Source organism: Convolutriloba macropyga, chromosome 10 (assembly GCF_964194025.1).
Source record: "Convolutriloba macropyga chromosome 10, txConMacr16.3, whole genome shotgun sequence".
In the NCBI taxonomy this organism is placed as follows: domain Eukaryota; kingdom Metazoa; phylum Xenacoelomorpha; order Acoela; family Convolutidae; genus Convolutriloba; species Convolutriloba macropyga.
In genome coordinates, this window is record NC_134477.1 from 14463225 (window position 1) to 14475249 (window position 12025).

Sequence of the window (12025 nt, forward strand, 5' to 3'; positions counted from 1 at the left end):
AAAATCGAGTGACGCTGGAGCCCTCAATTTTTGACACTTTTCAAATCCGCTCGAATTCAATCATAACTCCTACAAAAAACCTTCAATTGACCCATTTTGTAGCCCTAGACCATCCTACTGCTCACGCTTGACATCCCAGTACCCAAAAATCCCGTCAAAAATCAATAAAAGTTGAGTTATGACAAAAATACCGAACCCTACCAAAGTGTGCTAAAATTGATTAAAATGTAGTGTAAATTATACCCCAAAAATATGCCAAAAACTGTCCCAAATGCCTCCAGCAGCTACTCCCAGCTGCCACCCACATGGTACAACCTCAAACAACCATAAAAACCCAATATTTCCAAGTACATGTTGAAAAATGACGAAAAAACTAAAATTACGCTTCTGCTTTAATCCTCCGCTTCGAAAATTTTGTCATTTTATTCTCCACCTGACCCGATAAAAGCCACCTATACCCCCTACAACCCTAGTGCAACCCCCCACTAGCTTTGTAGTACCATAAAAACCAGTCCCAGCTCATCCCAGTATCAATAATGAAGACTTAAACCCAAATAAGCTCTGAAATCGCCACAATTTTGTCAGGAAAAATTCAGTTATTTCCAGCTAGAGTCAATATTATTCACTTCTGACAGCAATTAACCATACCATTAGCACGCCCACATCTATAGCTCTCAGAATATGCACTCCCAGCCCCCTAAAAATCACAATAATTTAGGTAAAATTTCTAAAAAAGTGATCAAAAATGCATCTTAATACCTGAATATGCCTAATTTTATTGTTAATTCAGTTAGCCCCACTCATGAGCAGTCCAACCATAGCAATATCATTCATTTTGAACAAGTTTTTCTTAGCCTCATAGCCAATAACCTATCCCCTATCTGGGCCTTTCCAAAAAACCCAGGTTCACTGCAGCAAAAACGTTATAACTCGTAAAAAAAATAGTTGAAACCGCCCAAATTTTTGCGCTGCAGGGTTTTGTGAGCCGATAAAGCGATACACCAATTTTGAGCTCAATCGAAGCATTTTAAAAATTGAGTGACGCTGGGCCCCTCAATTTTGGAGACTTTTTGAAAATTTACGAACATGTTCATAAAATCCGAAATATTGATCAAAAATCCGATATTATTACCTTAAAACATCAGCATGCTCAAGCTCTACACGCTCATATCAAAAATATTGAATATTGTTAAGTAAAAAGTTGAAAGAATAACAAAAAACTGAAGCCTACCAAACTCTTCTCAAATTTGTCAAAACAGAGCCAAAATTAGACTATAAAAATAGTATCAAATAGCCGAATTATGAGCCCATATTCAATATTCAGTCTTCCTAGTAGTTGTCCAAGCCTAATCAACCAATAAAATTGCATAGAAATTCATAAATGTTGAAAAAAGTGAAAAAATCGAAAATTGCACATATTTCACAAAATTTGGTCCGAATTTCTAAAGTGAAAACTCAACATATTATAGTCAAATCATGCATTAAACCACACCAAAAGCTGCCACCAACATAGTACTCACTAGTATGACCCACAATTACCGCCAAAAATCAATCATCTTCAACCCATGTCAACTTATGCACAAAACACGATGCTTCACAAGTAAAAATCTAGTAAATTTCACAGAAAAACCGGCACAAAACACAAGTTATTCAACTTCAAATCTACCAAAATGCTACCCCTGATAGCCACAGATATCAGTACTAACAGTTAGCACCTGATTTAGACCACTAGAGAATCACCAGACCGACATGAAGAAGCTCAAATAGTGGAAAAACCACGCTTAAAAATTAGCATTTTGGACAAAAAAATCAATGTTCTGACCCGATAAATAGCTTCAAACCCTATAACTCAGTAATATACATTAGTACCAAGCACAGACAGTACCATTTTAACCATTCAATACCAAAAATGTATGAACAGTGAAGACTTATTTAGACCGAAAATTCATGATTCAAAAATAGCCAGGTTCAGATCACGAAAACAATCATAACTTTGCAAAAAATGCTTAAATTGCGCCCAATTTTTGCGCTGCAGGATTTTTTAAGCCACTAAAGCGACCTACCAATTTTGAGCCCGATCGGAGCAATTTAAAAATTGAGTGACGCTGGAGCCCTCAATTTTTCGCATTTTTCGTTTTTTCAGACATCAGTAAAAAAGTTGACCAAAAAGTGTCCAAAAACCTGAATTTATTGCATAGTTATTCCCCACCGATGTCTACTGAGTGGGACAAGCCAACAAATTTGCCCAAAGTTCAATAAAAATTGAAAAATTCACATATTTGCCACACTAGCCCTGATGCGGAAAAATGACCAAAATTACGAAGAAATTACATGTGAAAATTAGTACCAAATACTCTCCCAAACCAGTTCAAATTACACATGAGTGCTGCTAACAGCCAGGATAAGTATCTAGAACCATTAGAAACAGTCTATGATCAATAATTCACAAGTAAATTAAAGTTAATGCTCAAACATCAAAAAAGTTGTTATGTCATCAAATACTCACTTCCACCAATATGCCATTATAAAGTCACACACTGCAATTAAAATGTTACCAGATGCTCATACACACCACAGCTCCTAGTTACAACAGTAAAAACCAACTATTAACGCCACAATTGCCATATAATAAGTAAAAACTCAACAATAAATGCAACTACACTACATGATAATCAAAACAATTGAACTGAAACTAGTTATTTTCCATCGGCGCACCTTCTCACTCAGCAAATTCAGGCACTAACTGTTGACACACGCACCAAACAACGCTGAAAAGCCATAATAATCAGTCACTACTACCACTGACATCAACATATTAGCTAAATACTCACTAACTGTCCCATTTTCCCCTATTTACTCCCCGAAAAACTCGAAAAAACATGTAAAGACTGCAAAATTCGACCCCCCCAACCACTATCCCCATTATCACACACCCATTATTCAACCAAATAACCACACTTCAACATGTTTAAACACCATATTTAGTAGTAATATCAATAAACATACACATCAACACACATGATCACAAACTAAAGTACACCTGAAATGAACAAACATCACATAAACAAGTGCCATATTGAGAAAACCAGAACTAGAAGCCTGAGTACAGTAAATAAATGAACAAATAAACACCGGAGGACCAAAGAGAACCAGTTGAAACACTCAGAAGAGCCACATCAGTAGAAGATTGTCCTGAAACATAGTTGATATTATTGAAATACGAAAATGTTACTTACAATTGTGTTAAATCTCGTACTTTTCGGCCCCAGTTTTGAGACTCCGATTAAAACAACAGCAGCTCTGGATAAAGGAATCATCTTCCATAAGGAAGGAAAGATCCTAATTACCGAAAAGTTCGTTAACGTGGAATTTTTAGTACCGTTTCCTCGTTATAATTTCACGATCAGACAACAAGTAGAGACTCTACTTAATGAACTCTCCAAAAAGTGGATCACGCAATCAGAGTTTTGCAACCTGACATACAGCACTACATATCGGAATCAAACAGACGCCTTCAATGTTTATTGGCTTTACACAAAGATACTCAATGAAACGATAGAAGCCGAAATTGAAGTCCTTAAATTACGCAACGAGACTGAAAAACTCCTTACCAGAGTCGAAGAAGACCCTCAAAATCGACAAAAACGAGCCGCCCCGCTTGCAATTGCAGTCGCAGTCGCTGGAATTGGACATTTCGGTCCAGGAATAGCAATGAGCAGCGGAGGATGCGGTGGAATCACAGGAATTTTCGGATCTTGTCAGCGAACGTCTCAAAACGCTGAAAATATCGATCGATTAGCTAACAGTTTCAATAGCCTCAACGACTATGTCATGGAAATCGGAGCACAAACCGATGAGAAATTTTTCCTAGTTGCTGACGAACTTGCAAAGGTTTATAAAGTGCAAAACGAAATGCAAGAAAACCAGAACAGAAACTGGAAACTAGTAGAGGAACAGTTTGCAATTATAGATCACAATCTGAGCGCACTAGCCTCCTGTATGGAAATTCAATTATCACAGCAACAATTGAACTTTAACTTTGACACAGCAGCATCATTACTTCTTACTCTTTACGCAGATATCAAAAGTTATAGAGCAACCTTATATTCCTTTCGAATTAATGTTATAAATGCCATTCCTACGTTACTAGACAAACGTCTTCCAATCTCTTTAGTACCTCGTAAATCTTTGAGAAAGATCCTTGATGCAGTCCATGATAGCCAAAAGAACGTCCCAGATCGTCTAACTTTGGCAATACCCATGACTGACATACTTTCGTACTACGATGCGAAATTAGTACAAGAGATTTCGACAGTTGAAGACGGACTTTTACTGACACTAGCCATTCCCCTAGCCAGACAGTGTTTGAAGTTTATCGTGCAATAGTAATCCCTATGTCTCAGAAGGACTCCGTAGACGCCTTAAGATATGTAATAGAGGGAGAATACTTAGCAATCTCAGAAGGACAGATGGAAACCACAGTACTGACGAAAGCTCAGTATGACAACTGTCTTGGATCGCCACGATACCGAATCTGTTATGAGACAATGGAAACCCACCTTGGATTCTCCTCGTGTCTAGCAACCCTCAAGTTTCACCACACAATCTCAGCATTGAAAGTATGTGATACAGAGAAGGTTGTGTTACCCAACCCAGAACGAGCACAGAACCTTGGATACGGAATTTGGCTCCTAACATCAGCTTCAAGTGATTATACCCTTAGTGAGATTGGTACGGATGAAAATGGCCGACACATCAATGTTCCTCATAAAGGTTGTAACATCTGTTTAATCACATTAAAATGTGGACATACAATGTTCAGTGACCACATTAAAATCCGAGCTGATTTACAAAGCTGTCAGTACCTTCCAGCAACGAGAATTAATGTAAAATTACCAGATCCACTTGCACACTTAATTGACTCAGTACCTAACATTCATGACCTTCCGAAATATGATTCCAGTACTGAAGCAAACCTCGATTTATTGAAGAAAGTTAAAACCGAATTTATTTACTCGAATAGAAAGTTATCAACAGAGTCACTAGATGCTATAGCAAAGCCAATTACCACTGAAATGAAGTCATTTAAACCAGCACTAATTGACAAACTTGAATCCTACGTTCCAATCAAACTTTCTCTTTCTTTAACCATCATTGTTTTTATCGGAAATCTAGCCCTACATATTCTCTTCATGTTCTTATACCATAAAGTAGCCTTTGTACGACGAATGGTACCAAATTTCATGAAGCTTAACGGAACCAATGTACCGCTAAACCCAGTAGTTTCCGTACCCAAGCATCTGAAAGCAGATGTAGTCACTACTCTAGCAAAACAATTAAAGCAACCGCCAACAGTCATCTCCCCAGAAGAACTTGGAACCCTCAAACGACAACAACGAAATTCCATGCCTGCAACTTCTACCATATCACTAAACACCATGGACCGATTCAATACAGACGACGAACTGGACAACCAAGCTCAACCCCGAGAGGAAAGTATGCTTTGAGTTCTTGAAAGTCTTATATAAGTTTGACAAAGTATTATTCCTTTAACACATTATGTATCTCTTCATTCACTAAGCTTAACTCATCAGTGCTCTATCCATGAAAACCACTAGTGCTTTAAACCATTCATTCAACTAGTATCCTTCTTATCTTGCTTCTAACAGTTTAGAGCCATTATTCAAAGAAATAACCATGATTATTTCCAGTGCTAATTCCCGTTATTCTCTTAACCTTAACTTTCAACTTATGTCTTCACTCTTTACTCTGAAATTAGCGCACTTTCACATCTTTAACGTCTTCAAAGCTCTTAATCTTGTCTTAACTTTCCTCACGTTAACCTTTATCTCCATTTGTCTTAACTTAAACTTTATTTCTTTAATTTCTTTCATTATCTTTAACTTAAATGCTTTCGTTCTTAAACTCTTTTCTAAGAAAACATAAATTGGGTGGCTCCAACAAAAATATGTTTATATCATCATACTCGTGCAGATTATATGTGTTATAGAAAAATTGTAAAAACCCAGTTCTTTCCCAAAATTTTCATGGAAAATTTTCATAAAGTCCGGTAGTGTCACGCCCCTATTTCGTCCCTCATAGTTTCGTGATGATATTCCTTAAAATATCCATAATTCAGTGCTTTATATTAATTAATATTCATTTAGTTTCAAGGCCATATATAGCCAGTATGTCCATCTAGGCCTGTTGCCCTTAATTTGTTTATATTTACAAAAAACAACCGCAGATTGACAGTTTTACTAGCAAACACTTCAAGTGCCTAAAAGCCTCAATATTTACTTTTTTGAGTTTATTGAAGATAAATTCACATAATCAGTAAATAACTTCATGAGAGATTATGTACTTGGTGAAGTAATTATTCTGATAAAGTAGGTGCTAATACGGAATTGTATATGTACTGAACAAACACCAAGAGACGTACAAAAGCCGGAAATCGCCCTACTTGAAAATCAGTAAATATTTGCGAAGGACCAATACAACTCAAGGCACAATCTTGCGGAACCCACTATCTCCAGAACACCAGCGAGCCGACTCAGAAACCAGTTGATAAAAACTAAAACTTTCTTTCTATTATTGTAACTTTTTGCTTTATTTTAACAGAGAAAATAATAAAAGATTGAACTGGCAATTCTTTTGGAATTTCTTCTAAGTCAGAGACTACTTGTTAGAAACAAATGTTGGGATCACAAACACTTCTAAACCAAGGCAACTAGTGGATATATTGCACATCCGAACCGCTCAATAAAAGGCTATCACTAGCTAGCTTTATTAAAAATATATCTGCTAAAAACCGCACTGTGAAACATCAAAATAAGTCCTTGGAAAAAATGGCAATAATTACTTTAGATTATCTCCATAATTTACACCAATAACACCACGGATAAGAACTTTATAAATCAGTGCGTAACAATGGGCAATTGGTGTCTTTGGAGTTTATTTTTTGGTGTCTTGTCGGATTAACACAGTGAGGGCAGGTCCCATTGGCGTTGAACGCAGGCACAATTATAGATAAGTAATTTTTGTTTAGTTAATACTTAATTAGTATAATTGCTTGAAAACTCCATATAGCAAAATTTTGATTTTTTTTTAATGTCAGTATTTGTCGTTGTTTTATTATTTTTAAGGCATATTCTGGACAAAAAACGGTACCAATGACTTCCAAAATTATAATTAATCCTATTTGATGATTTCAGTTGATAGCTAAAGGTTTTCATTTCAGGACTATCTGTTTATTTTTCAAAAATAGTGACGTATTTTTTATAACTTTGCCCTTTATTCTTTTTTACCTACTTGCTACCTAGTCTCATTAAGGACAGGTCCCATATCGTTTTTAGTGAAGCATAAGCTTATTTGTTTAATTTAGGTGTTTATATGATACTATTTTGACTTTAATGTGTTTTTTTAAAGAAAAAAATAGACATTGAGCTTTGGTCTTAATTATTGTTTATTTTTGTTATTTGATTTTGTTGTTTGTCTTGTATCGTTCATGGCAAATCTCATCGGTCCTCTAAAGCGGCATTGTTTAATTGAAACTGATTTGATTTGAAAATGACAATATGCAACTGATTTGAAATTATCTGATATTTTTGAAACAATGTCATTAAAACTCGAATAAGCATTGCTTAAATGAGGTCTTGCTTAGAGATGCTGATTAGATACCTTTATAAGCAGCTCCTGGTTCTCTCATGTGCACGTGAACATCCACTAGACCAGGAAGAGTGATGATTCGTCGCGAAGTGATACAGTCAATGTCAGTCCTCAAAGGCGGCACACTCTTTCCATACTTCTTCAGTCCCTATGCACAGAAGGCTAACATCGCTTACTGTTCAATTACCGTATACCTTCAAGTTATAATTATAAGAACTTAAAAATCAGTAATGCTCCAAAAATATTTCCAAAACATAGCACGGAAATTTCCGATATAGCTGCTAAATAGACTTACGAGTGGAACGATACAGATAGCAACAGATAGAATTGAATTGGTTAAATTGACAAAACCAATCTATAAATTTGAAATTACTTATTATACTTTGGCCGCGATGCTTTATAAACCGCTTTCATTATTTCGTTTATTAGCCTTGAATGAATTTATATTAACCTTAATATCAGTGTTGAAAGCCATTCAAAGAATGATTAAGAGTTTTAAAACTCACTGCCAACTACAAGAAAATGAACTCGCGCTCTTAACCGCAGAAAAAAGCGGCATGAAAACATAAATTAAAATTATATTTTGAAGTTGCTTATGTATGCTCGAAAATTTTTATTAAACGATTGACCTAAATGACTGCAAGTAACAAACATAACCCACTAACGTCGGGCGAATTGCTCTCAAACGACCGGCGAGCGGTTGGCTTCGTCAGTAGCTAGCCACGGTTTAGTGAGGCTAGCTTTAGCGTGATTCGACAAAATTTGCAAAATATTGCAAAACTTAAAAGAAAAGCTTCCAGATATCGCAGTGAAAATGTTCAAAACTATTTTTTGTCTCTGGAGCTAAATTAAATAACCCCTCTGCAAGACTTGAAAAGCTTCGTTGGCCAGTAATGATCGTTAAACTCAAAAAAGGACAAAAATATTCAAATATTTTGAAAAGATTCAAAAATTTTAACAAAATCTTAGTACAATTCAAGCTATTAAAATCATCAAAACCATTTCGTTGTCTCAAGAGACTATCCGGTATCCATGTTTCAAGCCTGAAATAGTATCACCGGCTCATAAAGATCAATACACGTGGAACAAAAATTTTCCAAAAATTAGAAAATTTTAAGTTTTATCCAAAAATTACTAAAACTGGAGTAATAAAAAATGTTGATCACTATCCCACTAACTCTAGAAACTACGCAGCAGCTTTTTATCAAACCTCCGAGGAGGTTCCAGGGCCTCTGCTGCCGTAAAAAATTCAAAAACATGAAAAAATTGCGAATATTTTAAAAAATTGCCTAAATTCGTGGTAATAAAATCTTGACAAACATTCCATTACATCTATAAACCATATTATCGAACCCTAGAGACAGTTCCACGGCTCTTGAGTCTAGAGAAACCTAAAAAATGACAAAATTTTCAAAAAAAACTTGAAAAAATTGAAAGTTTTATAAAAAAAAATTGCTAAAACCTGTGATATTAAAATTTTGAAAATTAATCAATGACCACCAAAAACTTTCCAGTAACTATTATCATACACTAACGGAAGTTTTCTGACCCTTGAGGCTCACAAAACCTCAATAATGATTATAAATGTTAAAAAATTGAAAAAAATGGCAAAAATTGTCAAATAAGCAAAAAATTGTGATGTTAAAATCTTGCAAGACATTCTATTTAATCCAGAAATTATACAGTAACCTACTTTCAAACCCTAGAGGATGTTTCTTTGCTCTTGAGACTAAAAAATCTTGAAAAACGAGAAAACTTTTCAGAAAAAAATTGCTGAAATTTGTGAAATTAAAAAGTTGAATAACTTTTCCATGGCCAATAAAAACTTGTCAGTAACTTTTTATCAATACCGTTAGGATGTTTTCTGCCACCAGGGTCTGGAAAGACCTGAATACGGAAAAAATAAATGTCAAAAGATTGAAAAAATTTGCACGCTTTGTCAAAAAAAAATGCTAAAATTCGTGATGTTAAAATGTTGAAACCATTCCATTACCACTAGAAACTATGCAGTATTCTATTATTATAACCTAAAGAAGGTTCCTTGACGCCTAGGGCTGATAAAAATAAAAAAAATGTCAAAAATTTTCAAAAAGCTTGAAAAAATTGCAAAAGTATAAACTTGCATTTAGCCAGCGGTTGTTCGTCAGTAGCTAGCCACAGGGAGGGGGGGGGGGGCTTTGAGGGCTGATGGGGGTGGGGGGCAACAGTGGGCTGGGGGGGGGGACAGCCCGGTGGGGGTGTGCGCAATAGTGGGGGGGGGGGGGGTGTCAACAGTGGGGGTGTCTTAGAGAACCTCTAAGAACCGCCCTTCACACCAAATGTATAAGTATAATTCTCCAAAACAGTTTGAGCTGAAACAGAGATGAAAGGCTCTAAGAGCACCTGATGCCCGTTGGGCGCTACCTGTTTAGTCCGTTTTTGAGGTCAAGCGAAAAATCGCATAAAAAAAGACCGACAGGACCAATATAATTGCTACAAATTTTGTTTGAGAGCAATTAAACAATGTCAAACGCAAAATTAAAATGCTACTATTTGTTTTAAGACCTTTTTTGCTTGGAAGTAGAAATTCTAAAGAAAAAGGAAGGCAAAAATAGCTGCCAGCAATTAATTTTCAAAACGGGGGAAAATATATGCGAGGCTGTCTTTTTTCTTCAGTCAAATTTTGACTTTGTTCACGTATCGTTTTCAAACAAGTAAAAACCTTCAGGATCTAGCTTTCATTTATATTAAAAATAAATTTTAAAAAAGGGAACACTAAAATTTCGAAAGTCGAAGGAAGAAAAAAATTGAAAAGAAAAAAGATAGCCAGGGTGGGGGATGACAGTTCGCTTTAAAATCCAAGATTTAACAAACTGAGAAACATAGTAATTTTAGTTAAGCTTAATGGAGTTTTGATAGTCACGAGTACTTCTTTACAATTTCACGCCAAAAAAAGATTTGACTAAATTATTTGAACAAAAATTTTAACTTATTGCCCCCCAAAAAAAAATTGGTTAGAAAGCTTTTCTTCCGACTCTTAGTATTCTACTGTTTAAAAACCATGGGAAATCCAGCAGATTTTAAGGAAAAGAATACTTCCAGGCAGTTAAGAGCTCTCAAAATAGCAAAAATCAACTTTGAAAATGCATTCAACTTTGAAACTAAAAGCGAGAAATGTATTCTCTTCCAAATTATCGAGTTATTTTTCCGCACAATCCTCCGTAATTTAAAGAACCATTTCAGTATTTTAATAATCGCGGAGACGTTAAAAATCGGTCTCATGGAATGAACATCAAATCAAATCAATTATTGAAAAGTAAAGATGGAAATCTTCTCTTATCTTTTTAATTTGTATTCCTTATATTAACTGAGGAGATTATTCGAAAAAACCTCCTCTAGTAGAATGCAAAACAGAAAAAATTGAGAGTTAGAGACTTTCTGGATCGCCAGGTTGAAAAACCTAAAACAAATGTCCATAACTTTTAAGACAATTATTTTCCACTTCTCTATTTTGAAATTCCTCTTAGAACTGATCTCTTCCAATGTGTGGTTGTTTCTGCCAATTGAAAATCTACATACTTTATTGATGGTGAAACTCGTAAAAAAAAACGAATTTTTTCAGATCACGTATCTCACATTTTCAAGTGAGTGAAGGAGGCAAAATGTAAAATTTACTGATAGCCAATGTTCTCCAATGCTACTAAATGTGAACCTTCAAGGAGAGCCTTTAACTTTCCTTTAAATATTAGACACAAGTACAGCTAAAGAGCAAAAAATATCAGAAATCTTAAAAAATTACATAATATGTGCTACAAATTGCGGTTCTAAATATGTTTCAAAACCAAATTGTGTCTATTAAATCTGGTAAAACATCTGCGAGATTTTAAAAATTGAATTGGCCCATTATCCTCATGAAAAATGAGAAAAAAACTTTTGGAAAAATTTCCTGAAGCACAGTTCAAATTTTATTATCAATTTTACAATTACCGATACAATTGCCTCAAGAAGTTCACACAAGATAAAACGAAGACCTAAATGAACACTGATTAAGCATGAATAAAGATCAGTTGCCAAAAAGTTTTTCTGGTGTAAGGGATTTGTTTTTGTGTGTCTGTGTTCGTATTGTGTGTTTGTAAGGTTTGTCTGTATGTGTCTTTCAAAATGTAGTACATTTATCGTTCAGCAATGTTTTGAAGTTCTGGTTTTTGTCTGCCAAAAAAGCACGGCATATTTTTTGGTTCAAACAGTACAGCTATTTTTCTCCAATGCATATAAGTTGCGTTCGCATACTCCCAACGGTTTCTCTGACAGAAATAAATGGTTATTTTGCAACCTTAAGAGGTATGCTGGAACATACTGTGTTACTCACAGACTCGGA

At 35.2% G+C, this 12025-nt stretch overlaps 1 protein-coding gene across 1 annotated transcript in view; it reads right to left on the reverse strand.

The window, feature by feature from the left end:
- Positions 1 to 12025, reverse strand: part of LOC142347932 (multifunctional protein CAD-like) — a 155846-nt gene that overhangs the window by 69206 nt on the left and 74615 nt on the right. The window contains exon 20 of the mRNA XM_075399097.1: positions 7681 to 7816. Coding sequence (XP_075255212.1) covers positions 7681 to 7816 — 136 coding nt within the window. The remainder of the gene's footprint in view (positions 1 to 7680; positions 7817 to 12025) is intronic.